At 41.7% G+C, this 18,210-nt stretch overlaps 1 protein-coding gene across 5 annotated transcripts in view; it reads left to right on the forward strand.

Moving 5' to 3' along the window:
* The window catches only part of CDC14A (cell division cycle 14A), a gene marked incomplete at both ends in the record, with an annotated part of 154,851 nt that overhangs the window by 107,996 nt on the left and 28,645 nt on the right, over positions 1–18,210 (forward strand). For all 5 annotated transcript variants that reach the window (XM_079724884.1, XM_079724885.1, XM_079724886.1 and 2 more), the window contains one exon: positions 13,484–13,622. In XM_079724884.1, the coding sequence (XP_079581010.1) occupies positions 13,484–13,622 (139 nt within the window). The remainder of the gene's footprint in view (positions 1–13,483; positions 13,623–18,210) is intronic.

Here is an 18,210-nt window from a genome sequence, read left to right on the forward strand (position 1 = left end):
ATGGGGGAGGGTGGGATAGGGAGGGTGGGAGGGAGGGAGACGCAAGAGGGAAGGGATGTGGGAACAGATGTATATGTATGACTGATTCACTTTGTTATAAAGCAGAAACTAATAAAAAAAAATTTCATGGGGGACAGTTAGGAAAAAAAATGCCTAGAGAGGCTCTTTGTTGGGGGGGAGGACAATAATGAAGAAAAGGTTGAGAAACACTGACTTAGAGACATGCGTTTTTAAAATTTTCACATTTATGAAGCTAGGATGGATCTTAAAATTGATCGCATACCATAGTTTAATTTTTTCTTAGTGGAACTTAAATAATGGTGTATGTTACACCGTTAGATGACATGATATCTTAGATTTGCTGAAAATTTGTGTATTTCCAAGTACTGAGGAAATTAGAGAAGATTCTCTTTATTATTTGACTAGAAAAAGCTGACAAAAGGCCCCCTCCTTTTGAGGGAGGGGGGAGATTCCGAAACATATAAAAAACGAAGGCACCAACATTTTCCTAAGTCCTTTTCTAACTAAATGTTTTCATGGATGACATTGTACCAATTTTCCAAGGCTAGAAATATCCATTGCCTTTAGCTTTCTCTGTGACCCAATCAAAATGTCTTTCTAATTCAGCTCTTCGTTGTTACCACTGTCTCCCCCGCCCATGCTTGTCAGCCAGCCTTGCCCCTGCCCCAGCCTTCCAGCTCCTCTCTCTGGCTCCCGTCTCTGTCCTTTCCAATCCAGAGGTATGCTGCTGCCTCATCCAGCTGCTTTTATCATGTCACATTCTTTGCCCCCAAATACATGACAGCTTTATTTTGCCCTTTACATTGATTAAAGGCAAAATCAGATTTTTGCATGATACCAATTGTATGTTTATTAGTTGTTGATAATATCATGAATTTCATAATACTTTTTTTTTTTTTTTTGCGGTACGCGGGCCTCTTACTGCTGTGGCCTCTCCCGTTGTGGAGCACAGGCTCCGGACGCGCAGCCTCAGCGGCCATGGCTCACGGGCCCAGCGGCTCCGTGGCATGTGGGATCTTCCCGTACTGGGGCACGAACCCACGTCCCCTGCATCGGCAGGCGGACTCTCAACCACTGCGCCACCAGGGAAGCCCCCGTAATACTTTTTAAATGAGTTGAATTTCGTTCATCAGAGGCTCATCTACATGTTTGAGGAGTAATAACACATATATGCAGGAGATGTGCCCTAATCAGTGCTCAGAGAACTTTGCATCTGGATTTGGGGATTCCCAAATAACTCAGCATCTTTGGTGTCTTTGGCCCACAATTGATAACCTGCTTCCCCTAAGTACAGGTTCCTCCACTTAAATCAGAGGTGCCCTTTAATCTGCTTCCTCCACACCCATCTGCCCTTATTTTCTACTCAGCACACACTGACACATTCTCCAGACCAGCCAGGCTTTCCATCACTGGACCCTTTGCTGAAAATGTTCCGTGACCTTCCTATTCTTTAGAGTCTGTTGAAGTCCTTGTCATCAATGACACATTCTTTGAAGACACCAACAGCCCACACAGTCCCTTTCTTTGAGAGCCCAGTTTCAGTTTAAACCTAATTTCTTTGCTTCTTGGTTAATATTCTTGTGTCTACAACTTCTTTGATAATGTGTCGTGGTCAAAATTATATCCTCTACTTGCTCATCTCCTTATCCTCTGAGCAAAGCCCTGTCCTGGGTAGCTTGTAGACAGCAAATAAACATTGGACTAGCTGAATCAAAGGATTAAAAGCAAAGAGCCACTTTGTCGTTCTATAAGAAAAACAGTATACGATAGGAAGAGATTAAGTAGTGGAAAAATAACTCAGCACAGTGTCTTGCTCATGGGTGGTACTTAACAAATAAAAGTTTATAGTACTGAATTTAATTCCAAGAAGCCAGATATGGAAAGATTTAGAAAATGCTTGTAAATAAGCATTAGTGGCTCAGTACTGTATATCTCATGAGGGCAGGCATCCTGCTTGTCTTCCTGTTTCTGGCCCCAGCGTCTGTCACAGCGCCGCATGCTCAGCTGGTCTTAGTATTTGTAGAATGGAGTGACTGAATGGATGAGCCGAGAGTGGAAAGAACTCTGGGACAATCACAGGACCCCTGGGGATTTCAGTCCTGAATACCATATTCACTTGTTATGCTAATGTGAGTGAACGGGTTAGTATCTTTGGGCTTCAGTTCTGGTGTGTGAACAACAATCACCATATTTGAAGACCCTACAGCTTGATCAAATTTTTGAATATTTTGGGAAAGGAGGAAGCCAGTGTACATTAAAAAAAATTGTCTAAAATGTAAAATCCTATCACTTTTTTAAAATAGATTTTTATTGCAGTATAATTACGTCACAATAATGTGTTAATTTCTGTTGTACAACAAAGTAAATCAGCCATATGCATACACATGTCCCCATATCCCCTCCCTCTTGAGCCTCCCTCCCACCCTCCCCATCCCACCCCTCTAGGTCATTGCAAAGCACCGAGCTGATCTCCCTGTGCTATGTGGCTGCTTCCCACTAGCTATCTGTTTTACATTTGGTAGTGTATATATGTCCATGCCACTCTCTCACTTCGTCCCAGCTTACCCTTCCCCTTCCCCGTGTCCTCAAGTCCATTCTCTACATCTGTGTCTTTATTCCTGTCATGCCCCTAGGTTATTCATAACCTTTTTTTTTTTTTAGATTCCATATGTATGCGTTAGCATACGGTATTTGTTTTTCTCTTTCTGACTTACTCCACTCTGTATGACAGACTCTAGGTCCATCCACCTCACTGCAAATAACTCAATTTCATTTTTTTTTTCTTTATGGCTGAGAAATAGTCCACTGTATATACGTGTCACATCTTCTTCATCCATTCATCTGTCGATGGACACGTAGGTTGCTTCCATGTCCTGGCTATTGTAAAGAGAGCTGCACTGGACATTTTGGTACATGACTGTTTTTGGATTATGGTTTTCTCAGGGTATATGCCGAGTAGTGGGATCACTGGGTCATATGGTAGTTCTATTTTTAGTTTTTTAAGGAACCTCCATACTGTTTTCCATAGTGGTTGTATCAATTTACATTCCCACCAACAGTGCAGGAGGGTTCCCTTTTCGCCACACTCTTTCCAGCATTTATTGTTTCTAGATTTTTTGATAATGGCCATTCTGACTGGTGTGAGGTGATACCTCATTGTAGTTTTGATTTGCATTTCTCTAATAATTAGTGATGTTGAGCATTTTTTCATGTGCCTCTTGGCCATCTGTATGTCTTCCTTGGTGAAATGTCTGTTTAGGTCATCTGCCCATTTTTAACTGGATTGTTTGTTTCTTTGATAATGAGCTCCATGAGCTGTTTGTATATTTTGGAGATTAATCCTTTGTTTGTTGTTTCATTTGCAAATATTATTTCCCATTCTGAGGGTTCTTTTTTTGCCTTGTTTATGGTTTCCTTTGCTGTGCAAAAGCTTTTAAGTTTAATTAAGTCCCATTTGTTTATTTTTATTTTTATTTCCGTTACTCTAGGAGGTGGGTCAAAAAAGATCTTCCTGTGGTTTATGTCAAAGAGAGATTTTCCTATGTTTTCCTCTAAGAGTTTTATAGTGTCCGGTCTTACATTTAAGTCTTTAATCCTTTTGGAGTTTATTTTTGTGTATGGTGTTAGGGAGTGTCCTAATTTCATTCTTTTACATGTAGCTGTCCAGTTTTCTCAGCACAACTTATTGAAGAGGATGTCTTTTCTCCATTGTATGTTCTTGCCTCCTTTGTCGTAAATTAGGTGCCCATATGTGCATGGGTTTAACTCTGGGCATTCTCTCCTGTACCATTGATCTATATTTCTGTTTTTGTGCCAGTACCATACTGCCTTTATTACTGTAGCTTTGTAGTATAGTCTGAAATCAGGGAGCCTGATTCCTCCAACTCTGTTTTTCTTTCTCAAGATTGCTTTGGCTCTTCAGGGTCTTTTGTGTTTCCATACGAATTGTAAAATTTTTTGTTCTAATTCTGGGAAGAATGCCATTGGTAGTTTGCTAGGGATTGCACTGAATTTATAGATTGCTTTGGGTAGTATAGTCATTTTCACAATATTGATTCTTCCAATCCAAGAACATGGTATATTTCTCCATCTGTTTACGTCATCTTTGATTTCTTTCATCAGTGTTTTATAGTTTTCTGAGCACAAGTCTTTTGCCTCCTTAGGCAGGTTTATTCCTAGGTATTTTATTCTTTTTGTTGCAGTGGTAAATGGGAGTGTTTCCTTAATTTCTCTTTCTGATTTTTCATTGTTGGTGTATAGGAATGCCAGAGATTTCTGTGCATTACTTTTTTATCCTGCAACCTTATCAAATTCATTGATTAGTGGTAGTAGTTTCCTGGTGGCATCTTTAGGTTTTTCTGGGTATAGTATCATGTCATCTGCAAAGAGTGACAGTTTTACTTCTTCTTTTCCAATCTGTATTCCTTTTATGTCTTTTTTTCCCTATGATTGCTGTGGCTAGGACTTCCAAAACTATGTTGAACAAGAGTGGCGAGAGTGGACATCCTTGCCTTGTTCCTGATCTTAGTGGAAATGCTTTCTGTTTTTCACCATTAAGTATGATGCTTGCTGTGGGTTTGTCTTATATGGCCTATATTATGTTGAGGTAGGTTCCCTCTCTGCCCATTTTCTGGAGAGTTTTTATCATAAATGGGTGTTGAATTTTGTCGAAAGCTTCTTCTGCATCTATTGAGATGATCATGTGGTTTTTATTCCTTAATTTGTTAATATGGTGTGTCACATTGATTGATTTGCATATATTGAAGAATCCTTGCATCCCTGGGATAAATCCCACTTGATCATGGTGTATGATCTTTTTAATGTGCTGTTGGATTCTGTTTGCTAGTATTTTTTTTTTACATCTTTATTGGAGTATAATTGCTTTACAATGGTGTGCTAGTTTCTGCTTTATAACAAAGTGAATCAGCTATACATATACTTATATCTCCATATCTCTTCCCTCTTGCATCTCCCTCCCTCCCACCCTCCCTATCCCACCCCTCTAGTCGGTCACAAAGCACCGAGCTGATCTCCCTGTGCTATGCGGCTGCTTCCCACTAGCTATCTATTTTACGTTTGGTAGTGTATATATGTCCATGCCAATCTCTTGCTGTGTCACAGCTTACCCTTCCCCCTCCCCATATCCTAAAGTCCATTCTCTAGTAGGTCTGTGTCTTTATTCCTGTCTTACCCCTACTTTCTTCATGACATTTTTTTTCTTAGATTCCATATATATGTGTTAGCATACGGTATTTGTCTTTCTCTTTCTGACTTACTTCACTCTGTATGACAGACTCTAGGTCCATCCACCTCATTACAAAGAGCTCAATTTCGTTTCTTTTTATGGCTGAGTAATATTCCATTGTATATATGTGTCACATCTTCTTTATCCATTCATGTGTTGATGGACACTTAGGTTGCTTCCATGTCCTGGCTATTGTAAAGAGAACTGCACTGGACATTTTGGTACATGACTGTTTTTGAATTATGGTTTTCTCAGGGTATATGCCCAGTAGTGGTATTGCTGGGTCATATGGTAGTTCTGTTTTTAGTTTTTTAAGGAACCTCCATTCTGTTTTCCATAGTGGCTGTATCAGTTTACATGGCCACAAACAGTGCAAAAGAGTTCCATTTTCTCCACACCCTCTCCAGCATTTATTGTTTGCAGATTTTTTGATGATGGCCATTCTGACCTTGTGAGATGGTATCTCATTGTAGTTTTGATTTGCATTTCTCTAATGATTAATGATGTTGAGCATTCTTTCATGTGTTTGTTGGCAATCTGTATATCTTCTTTAGAGAAATGTCTATTTACGGCTTCTGCCCATTTTTGGATTGGGTTGTTTGTTTTTTTGATATAGAGCTGCATGAGCTGCTTGTAAATTTTGGAGATTAATCCTTTGTCAGTTGCTTCATTTGCAAATATTTTCTCCCATTCTGAGCGTTGTCTTTGGGTCTTGTTTATGGTTTCCTTTGCTGTGCAAAAGCTTTTAAGTTTCATTATGTCCCAATGTTTATTTTTGTTTTTATCTCCATTTCTCTAGGAGGTGGGTCAAAAAGGATCTTGTTGTGATTTATGTCATAGAGTGTTCTGCCTATGTTTTCCTCTAAGAGTTTGATAGTGTCTGGCCTTACATTTAGGTCTTTAATGCATTTTGAGTTTATTTTTGTGTATGGTGTTAGGGAGTGTTCTAATTTCATACTTTTACATGTACCTGTCCAGTTTTCCCAGCACCACTTATTGAAGAGGCTGTCTTTTCTCCACTGTATATTCTTGCCTCCTTTATCAAAGAGAAGGTGACCATATGTGCGTGGGTTTATCTCTGGGCTTTCTATCCTGTTTCATTGATCTATATTTCTGTTTTTGCACCAGTACCATACTGTTTTGATTACTGTAGCTTTGTAGTATAGTCTGAATTCAGGGAGCCTGATTCCTCCAGCTCCATTTTTGTTTCTCAAGATTGCTTTGGCTATTTGGGGTCTTTTGTGTTTCTATGCAAATTGTGAAATTTTTTGTCCTAGTTCTGTGAAAAATGCCAGTGGTAGTTTGATAGGGATTGCATTGAATCAGTAGATTGCTTTGGGTAGTAGAGTCATTTTCACAATGTTGATTCTTCCACTCCAAAAACATGGTATATCTGTCCATCTGTTTGTATCAGCTTTAATTTCTTTCATCAGTGTCTTATAATTTTCTGCATAGAGGTCTTTTGTCTCCTTAGGTAGGTTTATTCCTAGGTATTTTATTCTTTTTGTTGCAGTGGTAAATGGGAGTGTTTCCTTGATTTCACTTTCAGATTTTTCATCATTAGTGCATAGGAATGCAAAAGATTTCTGTGCATTAATTTTGTATCCTGCTACTTTACCAAATTCATTGATTAGCTCTAGTAGTTTTCTGGTAGCATCTTTATGATTCTTTATGTATTGTATCATGTCATCTGCAAACAGTGACAGCTTTACTTCTTCTTTTCTGATATGGATTCCTTTTATTTCTTTTTCTTCTCTGATTGCTGTGGCTAAAACTTCCAAAACTATGTTGAATAATAGTGGTGAGAGTGGGCAACCTTGTCTTGTTCCTGATCTTAGAAGAAATGGTTTCAGTTTTTCACCATTGAGGACGATGTTGGCTGTGGGTTTGTCATATATGGCCTTTATTATGTTGAGGAAAGTTTCCTCTATGCCTATTTTCTGGAGAGTTTTTATCATAAATGAGTGTTGAATTTTGTCAAAAGCTTTCTCTGCATGTATTGAGATGATCATATGGTTTTTCTCCTTCAATTTGTTAATATGGTGTGTTACATTGATTGATTTGCATATATTGAAGAAACCTTGCATTCCTGGGATAAACCCCACTTGATCATCATGTATGATCCTTTTAATGTGCTGTTGGATATTCTGTTTGCTAGTATTTTGTTGAAGATTTTTACATCTATGTTCATCAGTGATATTGGCCTGTAGTTTTCTTTCTTTGTGACATCTGTGTCTGGTTTTGGTATCAGGGTGTTGGTGGCCTCATAGAATGAGTGTGGGAGTGTTCCTCCCTCTGCTATATTTTGGAAGAGTTTGAGAAGGATAGGTGTTAGCTCTTCTCTAAATGTTTCATAGAATTCACCTGTGAACCCATCTGGTCCTGGGCTTTTGTTTGTTGGAAGAGTTTTAATCACAGTTTCTATTTCAGTGCTTGTGATTGGTCTGTTCCCGTTGTTTTTGGTGTCTGTCCCCAGTGGCTAAAGTTGGTTCAGTGGGTTGTGTAGGCTTTCTGGTGGAGGGGACTAGTGCCTGTGTTCTGGTGGATGAGGCTGGATCTTGTCTTTCTGGTGGGTAAGTCTGTGTCTGGTGGCGTGTTTTGGGGGTGTCTGTGGCCTTATGATGATGTTAGGCAGCCTGTCTGCTAATGGATGGGGTTGTGTTCCTGTCTTGCTAGTTGTTTGGCATAGGGTGTCCAGCACTGTAGCTTGTTGGTCGTTGAGTGGAGCTGGGTGTTGGTGTTGAGATGGAGATCTCTGGGAGATTTTTGCTGTTTTATATTACGTGGAGCTGCGAGGTCTGTTGTGGACCAGTGTCCTGAACTTGGCTCTCCGACCTCAGAGACACAGCCCTGATGTCTGGCTGGAGCACCAAGAGCCTGTCATCCACACGGCTCAGAATAAAAGGGGGAAAAAAAGAAAGAAAGAAGAAGGTAAAATAAAATAAAGTTATTAAAACAAAAAATAATTATTAAAAAAATTTTAAGTAATAAAAACATAAAAAAAGAAAGTAGAGAGCAACCAAACCAAAAAACAAATCCACCAATGATAACAAGTGCTAAAAACTATACCAAAAAAAAAAAAAAAAAATGGACACACAGAACCGAGGACAAATGGTAAAAACAAAGCTATATAGACAAAATCACAGACAGAAGCATATGCATACACCCTCACAAAAAGAGAAGAAGGGAAAAAAATACATATATCATTGCTCCCAAAATCCATCTCCTCAATTTGGGATGATTTGTTGTCTATTCAGGTATTCCACAGATGCAGGGTACATCAAGTTGAACGTGGAGATGTAATCCGCTGCTCCTGAGGCTGCTGGGAGCAATTTCCCTTTCTCTTCTTTGTTCGCACAGCTCCTGGGGTTCAGCTTTGGATTTGGACCCGCCCCTGCGTGTAGGTCGCCTGAGGGCGTCTGTTCTTCACTCAGACAGGATGGCATTAAAGGAGCAGCTGATTCAGGAGCTGTGGCTCACTCAGGCCGGGGGGAGGGAGGGGTACGGAGTGTGGGGCGAGCCTGCGATGTTGCACCAGCCTCAGGCGTGCTGTGCATTCTCCCGGGGAAGTTGTTCCTGGATCATGGGACCCTGGCAGTGGCGGGCTACACAGGCTCCTTGGAGGGGAGGTGTGGATAGTGACCTGTGCTTGCACACAGGCCTCTTGGCGGCGGCAGCAGCAGCCCCAGCGTCCCACGCCCGTCTCCGGGGTCCGCGCTATTAGCCGCGGCTCGCGCCTGTCTCTGGAGCTCCTTTAAGCGGCGCTCTTAATCCCCTCTCCTCGCGCACCAGGAAACAAAGAGGGAAGAAGAAGTCTCTTGCCTCTTCGGCAGGTCCAGACGTTTCCCCGGACTCCCTCCCGGCTAGCTGTGGCGCATTAACCCCTTCAGGCTGTGTTCACGTCGCCAACCCCAGTCCTTTCCCTGCGCTCCGACCGAAGCCCGAACCTCAGCTCCCAACCCCGCCCGCCCCAGCGGTTGAGCAGACAAGCCTCTCGGGCTGGTGAGTGCCAGTCGGTCCGCACCGGTCCTCTGTGTGGGAATCTCTCCGCTTTGCCCTCCGCACCCCTGTTGCTGTGCTCTCCTCCGTGGTTCTGAAGCTTCCCCCCTCCTCCACCCGCAGTCTCCGCCCGTGAAGGGGCTTCCTAGTGTGTGGAAACCTTTCCTCCTTCACGGCTCCCTCCCACTGGTGCAGGTCCCGTCCCTATCCTTTTGTCTTTGTTTTTTCTTTTTTCTTTTGCCCTACCCATGTATGTGGGGAGTTTCTTGCCTTTTGGGAAGTCTGAGGTCTTCTGCCAGCGTTCAGCAGGTGTTCTGTAGGAGTTGTTCCACATGTAGATGTATTTGTGGGGAGGAAGGTGATCTCCACCTCTTCTGCCATCTTGAAGCTCCTCTCCTCATTCTCCTTAAGTATATTCTGCCACTGCCTTCTGGACTGCAGAGTTTCCTCTGAAAAATCGGTTGATAACCTTATGGGGATTCCTTTGTGTGTTATTTTTTGTTTTTCCCTTTCTGCTTTTAATATTTTTTCTTTGAACTTAATTTTTGTTAGTTTGATTAGTATGTGTCTTGGTGTGTTTTTTCTAGGGTTTATCCTGTATGGGACTCTCTGTGCTTCCTGGACTTGGGTGACTATTTCCTTTCCCATATGTTAGGGAAGTTTTCAAATATAATCTCTTCAAGTATTTTCTCAGACCCTTTCTTTTTCTCTTCTTCTTCTGTGACCCCTCTAGTTCAAATGTTGGTGCATTTAGTGTTGCTCCAGAGGTCTCTGATATTGTCCTCAATTCTTTTCATTCTTTTTTCTTTATTCTGCTCCTTGCAGGTATTTCCATCATTTTGTCTTCCAGCTCACTTATTTGTTCTTCTGCCTCAGTTATTCTGTTATTGATTCCTTCTAGTGTATTTTTCATTTCAGTCATTGTGTTGTTCATCTCTGTTTGTTTGTTCTTTAGTTCTTCTAGATCTTGTTAAACATTTCTTGTAATTTCTCAATCTGTGCCTCCATTCTATTTCCAAGATTCTGGATCATCTTTACTATCATTGCTCTGAATTCTTTTTCAGGTAGATTGCCTATTTTCTCTTCATTTATTTGGTCTTGTAGGTTTTTCCCTTGCTCCTTCATCTGTGACATCCTTTTTTCTGTCTCTTTTTTTGTTGTTATGAGTGGGATTGTGTTCCTGTCTTACTGATTGTTTGGCCTGAGGCTTCCAACACTGGAGTTTGTAGGCTATTGTGTAGAGCTAGGTCTTGGTGCTGAGATGAGGAACTTTGTGAGACCTCATTCCGATGAATATTCCCTGCGGTCTGAGGTTCTCTGTTTGTCCAGTGGTTCAGACTCAGAGCTCCCACAGCAGGAGCTTTGGCCTGACCCCCAGCTCATGAACCAAGATCCTGCAAGTTGCATGGGATGGCAAAAAAAAAAAAAGAGAACAATAACAAAGTAAAAAATAAAATTAGATTAGGAAACTGACAGATATGTTAGAAAGAATATAAAAATAAAAATATAGATGAATCAACAACTGGAAGGTACATCAGTACCACAATAGTGAAAAAGAGGAGGAGGGAAAAGAAAAAAAAAATAAATGAAGGGGGAAAAGGCCTTGGCTGTGGAGGGCAGGGCCTAAGCAAGGGCAAGGTTTGGGTGGTGGGTAGGGCCAATGCTCAGGACCCACAGGGCTGGAAAAAGCCCTGGGGACTGTGGGGGGTGGGGCTTAGGCTCAAGGAACAGAAGGGGCCCAGGTGTGCCCACCACCCCTGGTCTCAGAGAGCAGGGGGCCTCACCTGGGAGGCCAGCAGGCTTCCTGGGCCTCAGTGTGTGGGGCAGACGCCCTCGTCTCCTCTCCTGCTCCTCCGGTCTGGGAGGGCTCCTCCTGCCTACCTCTCCTGATCTCCCTGGCCTCCCTCCTATGCCCCCAGTGGGGGGGGGCAGCCTTGGAGTGCAGGGAACCAGCCTAGGAGCTCAGCAGGCTCCCCAGCCCGGAGTGGGCAGGGCAATTGTCCTTCGCACTTCTCCCACTCCTCCCAGATACCTCCTCCCGCCTGCCTCTCCTGATCTCCCCAGCCTCCTTCTTATGGCCCCAGGACCCACGTGGCCTTGATGGGGCTTTGGAGAGGGGGTACAAGCTTGGGAACTCATCAGGCTCCCTGGAGGGCCAGGCGATCGCCCTCCATTCCTCTCCTGCTCTTCCTGGAGAGTCCCTCCTGCCTGCCTCTCCTGATCTCCCTGGCCTCAGGGGCACCGATCCTGTCTGGCCTCCACTTCTGCTCCCCCCTCAGTCCCCCCACGTCCTACTGGTTCACTTGAGGGTTCCTCCCATCTCCTTGGGCTTCAGAGTCCCCCACTGGCAGCTGGCAGGTGCCCTAATTGTGGGGAGACGCTAACTCCGCATCTTCCCACACCGCCATCTTCATCCTATCACTTTTGTTTCTCTGGAGAGAGAGAAAAAAAATCACAATTTGTAAAAACACTTTGAAGAACATTTTGATCATGATAGTAACCTTGAAGATCATTTCTAATTATATTAATTTCTCCTACATAACAGAAATTGGGTTCAACATAAGAAATATGTTGACACAAAAGTTTCCAAAAAATGTAAGAGCCTCAAGAAAGGAAACTTGAGCACTTCTGTTGGCTTGGTTCTTAGTGGATTGTGTTCTCTCATAAGGGCCAGGACCATGTCTGTTTTATTCGTCACTTTATCCCCAGCTTCTAGCACAGTACCTGGCAGGTAGTAGCTGCTCCATCAATACCTATTGGCTGAGGAAATAATGAAATCCTGGTCTCTGAAGGAGTTACATAGAGGTTAGGACCACCTGGTGGAGATAGTATTGAAACAGTCATGAGTTAGGCAGCTAATGGGGCCTGATGATGCTTATGGTGTCTTCTTACTTTGATTCTATAATTCCTTATTCTACGATAAAAAACCTCACCATTTAAATAGGCTTAAAAAAAATGACCATGATAATATAATCAGTTACACTACTGACTCAGAGTCACACACACAAAGTGTTTTTTTAAAAATTAATTAATTAATTATTTTTTTGGTTGCATTGGGTCTGCTGTGTGTGGGCTTTATCTAGTTGCAGCGAGCGGGGGCCACTCTTTGTTGCAGTGCGCAGGCTTCTTGTTGCGGTGGCTTCCCTTGTTGAAGAGCACAGGCTCTAGGTGCATGGGCTTCAGTAGTTGTGGCACGTGGGCTCAGTAGTTGTGGCACACAGGCTTAGTTGCTCCGTGGCATGTGGGATCTTCCTGGGCCATGGCTTGAACCCATGTCCCCTGCATTGGCAGGTGGATTCTTAACCACTGCGCCACCGGGGAAGTCCACAAACTGTTAACTGAAGGTTCATCTTAGCCTGGGCTGGAGCTAAGGACGGGGAGCATGGGGACACCTGACAGCTGATATTTTTTTTAAGTTAGTTTATATATATATATATATTTTTTTTTTGCGTTATGTGGGCCTCTCACTGTTGTGGCCTCTCCCGTTGCGGAGCACAGGCTCCGGACGCACAGGCCCAGCGGCCATGGCTCACGGGCCCAGCCGCTCCGCGGCATGTGGGATCTTCCCAGACCGGGGCACGAACCCGTGTCCCCTGCATCGGCAGGCGGACTCTCAACCACTGCGCCACCAGGGAAGCCCAGTTTATATATTTTTAAAAATTTATTTATTTACTTTTGGCTGAACTGGCTCTTTGGTGTGGCTCACGGGCTTCTCTAGTTGCGGTACATGGGCTTAGTTGCGGCGAAATGTGGGATCTTAGTTCCCCAACCAGGGATCGAACCTGGGTCCCCCTGCATTGGGAGCATGGAATCTTAACCACTGGACTGCCAGGGAAGTCCCTGGCAGCTGATATTCTGCAAGTGCTTGTCTGGAACCAGTATTGCCTTAACAATGTTCACAATGACAGTCATTCTCAAAGGCTCTCGGGGGTTGAACTCTCCATAGTTTTCAAGATCCTTGCTCTGACTTTTATATATATTTTTACATATGTTTATTTTGATCATATGATCTATTTTTAAAAAATTTCTTGAGTTAGAATTATCTTTCAACACCCCCCCCCGCCCCGATCATGAAGAAGTATTACATTATTGCCTGGGTTTAAAAATCTTGTATTATATTTGAAACCATAGCAACTTCTGGACAGGGTTTAATTTCAGTGTTTTTGTGGGTGCATTTGCTGTGTTTTGTATTTCATGTTGTGTTTCCCTCTCTTACAGCTGGTCTTGGAAGAACAGGGACCTTGATAGCCTGTTATGTCATGAAACACTACAGGTTTACACACGCGGAAATAATTGCTTGGATCAGAATATGCCGGCCCGGCTCTATTATAGGACCCCAGCAGCACTTCCTGGAAGAGTGAGTATAGTGTCTTCATTATCACATGATGTTCTTGTTCCTGATTATTTCTGCTGCTTGTTCCCTGGTTGTGGACTATGTCAAGCCCGTGGTTGTGAAATGGCTGCATTGTTAGAGAAGGCTGTACCTCTAATGGAACGTTGTTGATTTGACAGCTAATGCATTCTAACTTTGTACCTTTTATATTTCTTAGATCAGGTGAGAGTGAGAAGAAAATCACAGAGCCATCTCTGCCTACCTTTTTTCTGTCATTTTCTATGTGTGATCTGGCTACAGTGCAATTTTCTTATGTCAGCCCACTTGGCACTTTTCATTCTTTTTTTTTTGTTTGCACATCTAAAAGCAGAATGAGAAAAAACACACTACAGAGGTCAGTCCGGGATTTCGATGACATTGCTGCTCCTCTGGCAACTAACTAAGCTGTTCGTGTAGCTGCAACTTATGAGTTACCAAGGAAGAAATAAAGAAGACTGGGTTTTAGTCCTGGCTATACCACTAACTAGCTTTATGACCATTATTTAGAAGAATACTTATAAATTCCTTCTTTCATCTGTTCACGTACTCATTCATTAACTATTTGTCAAACCCCAGCCCGCAAGGCAGAGAGGTTTAACCTATTAGAGTACAATCCTTTCTGATTTCCCCTTAAAATTTCAGAAATTACCATTAATTTACCCATTAAGAAAATGAAGAGATGAAATTAGCACTAGCTGATTTAGGTCCAGCTCTAAAATCAATTGGTGATGTCTTATACTGAAATTTCATTTTTTTCTTTTTATTCTGGTGTGGATCTATATGGAATAGCATTCTTTTCCAGATAATTCCTTTCCCATTTAAATCATTTTATGTCAGTGAGAAACAAATGATCATGAATTTCATAGAAAGATGCTGTAAGCAAGCTTTAAGCATCTGAAATGGATAAAAGGATTTGAGTCTACTGAGCAGTTACTTTAGTTGCCAATCCCAGAGGGAATAAGTGAGAGGGAAAGACATGCTGAAACATGTGCAGTTATACCTTAGCTTAAAAGAATGAGGTGGAAGTGTAATGAATACACAAGGAAAAAGTACCCAAGAACAGGATCATTAAGAAGACAAGTTCCTAGGTTTTTGGCCTGTGTGATACAAATAAAATAATTATATTATTTTAGAGCTTTCTTCTTGTCAGATTCTCTGCCAGTGGTTTCCATTATTTTGCATTATGTGTGCCTACAACATGGGACTTTGTGCTGTGTATCTGCCAGGGGCTTGTTGTACTAATTACTTACTAAAGTTGAATAAATGGCCTTAGTGTTAGAAAACAAAAAAACATTCCTAAACCTGGATCTTTAAGCCATCTCTTAAAATCATTGTTTGGAAGAATGTTCATTCATTAGGTACCTACCGAATACTCACCTTGCCCCTGGCTCTCTGCTAGGTATAGTTCACAAGGTGAGGAGATTTTCCTGAGAACACCACTGGTCAAATTCACCTAGATGTCTCAGGCCACCAGATGCCACAACCCTCCCACTTCATGCCTGCATACTCCTCCTTCCTACTCCCTACCCTGCCTTCTCTCTCTGCCATGTCTCAAAATAATAACAGAAGAAATTAGGGTTATGAGGCAAAGGCATTCTAAGTTGAAGAGTTTTTCATTTATAGATACTTAAGCAGCAAAACTTAGGTTATTTACTTAGGTGTGAGTCAGTACTGTAGTTTTCTACTATCTGTGAATCTGAGGTGCAGGAATGACTTCCTTATAGAACGAGATATTAAAATCAGTTATTACTAATGTTTAGGTCAGAACTTTCCTGAAGGCAGGTTCTCGATCTGAGGCACTATACCTTCTATATTTTGTAGTATTTCCTATAGGGCCATTTCTATGGAGAAATGTCTGCATTACTCATGGGCTTTCACAGGCTTTTTTGATTGCCTCCTTCTAGGTATCAGTTTATGGCCTAATTTACTTTATGCCTCTAAGTGGCACCAGAGGTAGTATTTTGCTTTACTTAACTGTGTGCACTTATTTTGTTTTCTCCTTCTCTCCTATTTTCCTTTTTCAAGACTATGTCTTTTGCAAATATTTTCTCCCATTCTGAGGGCTGTCTTTTCATGCTTTGCGCTGACCTAGAGGGGTGGGATAAGGAGGGTGGGAGGGAGGCTCAAGAGGGAGGGGATATGGGGACATATGTATGCATATGGCTGATTTGTTGTACAACAGAAACTAACACAGTATTGTGAAGCAATTATACTCCAATAAAGATTAAGAAAAACCCAACTCACTAAAAGAAAAAAAGAGACTATGTCTTGATGTACCTCATGGCAGAAGACATACTTTACTGTGTTAGTGACATTCATTCTATCAACAGACGTATGTTAGGTGCACACTCTCTGCCAGGCAATGCTCCTGATCCTGGGGCTGCAACAGTGAATGCAACAGACGAGGTCCTTTCCTCCCAGGGTGTCAGTATTTCTAGTGGAAGGAGCACACAATAAACAAGTGTATAAGTTTATATACAAGATGATTTCTGACAGGGACATGACAATAGAGACCAGCAGCAGGGGAGGGGGATGACTGGTGGGGGAAAGCCATTCTGGTTGGTGTGAAATAGTATCTTAATTTGTATTTTCCTGATGACTCATGATCTTGAACACCTTTTATATATGTATCTCCTTTGTGAGGTGTTTGGCCCAAGTCTTTGCCCAGTAAAAATTTTTTTCTGTGGTAGTTCTTTATTTTTTAATTAAAAATATTTGTTGAAGTTAATATAAAACCATTATTTTTCACAGTACTATATACAGAGCTGATGTTGTTATTCTACAAATTATTTAATATTAGGGAAAGCAGCTAAGGTTGTATCTGGCAGCTTTACAAGAGCACTTTTGCTTTTCAGTGAGTTTTTTTTTTAATTGAGGCATGATTGACATACAACATTATATTAGTTTCAGGTGTACAACATAATGATTCAATATTTGTTTATATATTTTAGATATGAGTTCTTTGTCAGATGTATGTGCTGTATGTTTTTTTTTTTTTTTTTTTTTGCGGTATGCGGGCCTCTCACTGTTGTGGCCTCTCCCGTTGCGGAACACAGGCTCCGGACGCACAGGCTCAGCGGCCATGGCTCACAGGCCCAGCTGCTCCGTGGCATGTGGGATGTTCCTGGACCGGGGCATGAACCCGTGTCCCCTGCATCGGCTCAACCACTGCGCCACCAGGGAAGCCCTGCTGTATGTTTTTTAATGAGCAAAATTAAAAATTTTGCTGAAACTGATTTTTAAAAATTAACTTCTTATCCTGCAACCTTACTATTTTCATTCATTAGTTCTGGTAATTTTTTTTTCCTTTTTTCTCGTTGCTAAGATTTCCATTACAGTGTTAGTTAGAAGTGGTGAAAATGGACATCCTTATCTTGTTCTCAGTCTTAGGGGGAAGGCATTCAGTCTTTCATCATTAAGTATGATGTTAGCTGTGGGGTTTTCATAGATGACCTTTATCTGGATGAGGAAATTACCATCTCTTTTTAGTTTGAGAATTTTTATTAATAATGGGTATTGAATTTTGTCAGTTTTTTTCTACATTTATCAAGATAATCATAATCTTCTAATGTGAATTACATTGATTTTTGAATGTGGAGCTATGATGTACATGATGTGCTATTATTTTTTCATATGGCTGGATTTGATATGCTAATATTTGTTAAGGATTTCTGTGTCTGTATTCATGAAGGACATTGGTATGTAATTTTCTTTTCTTGTAATACTTTGGTTAAGTTTTGGTATCAGGGTTATGCTCACTTCATAAAACAAGTTGTGAAGCATTTCCTTTTCTATTTTCTACAAAGAATCTATGTATAAGACAATATTGGATTTGAGGGGCTGGGATGGGAAATTAGGGGATGAGAGAGTCATTTGGAAATAATGCCTGGTTGATGCTGGATTACCTGGAAGCGTTGATCGTCTGGTGTGACAAAGGTAGACCAGGATGTGAGCCATGATGGGTTTTGTTCTGAAAAGATTTTAGAGCCAGGTGGGTCATCAGTAGAGGCCAGAGGGTACGAGCCCTCTGATGATTTTCTCCCCAACAACTTCTGGGGTATGGTAACCAAGGGGATGAGGGACCACTTGCTTAGGTGGGTAGCAGAGGAGCATGAGGTACCAAGGTAGTCTCCGCTCCTCTGCAGAGTGGTGCTGTGGTCTGCTGGAGGAGGTGCTGGGTCCCAGGAAGCCTTGGAGGCTCTGGTGGTCAAGCACTTCTGTTCAGTTCTTTCCCTGACTTTTTCTAACCATCCTGCTGGGAAAGATTATTTAACATGCCTTTCTCTAACCATTCCAACATGACCTCAAGCCTTCTTCCAAGCTACATTTTATGCCGATAATGATTTTTCTCTTACCTTTCTCATGTTGCTCCTATTAGCTGATAAAAGTTTACTTCCTCTATTACATATAAACCGTAAGAAGAGAGGGAAAGGGTTCATTTATGGTTCTACTTTCTTTTAACAAGCTCCTAATGATATAACTTTAAAATACTTTTCCGTCTTGAACATTACTGTTAGAATTTTCTGTTGGTTTTAAGTTTTTTTCAGTGGTCTTTAATATACCTGTCCATATC

This window comes from Hyperoodon ampullatus (assembly GCF_949752795.1).
Source record: "Hyperoodon ampullatus genome assembly, chromosome: 2".
Classification (NCBI taxonomy): domain Eukaryota; kingdom Metazoa; phylum Chordata; class Mammalia; order Artiodactyla; family Ziphiidae; genus Hyperoodon; species Hyperoodon ampullatus.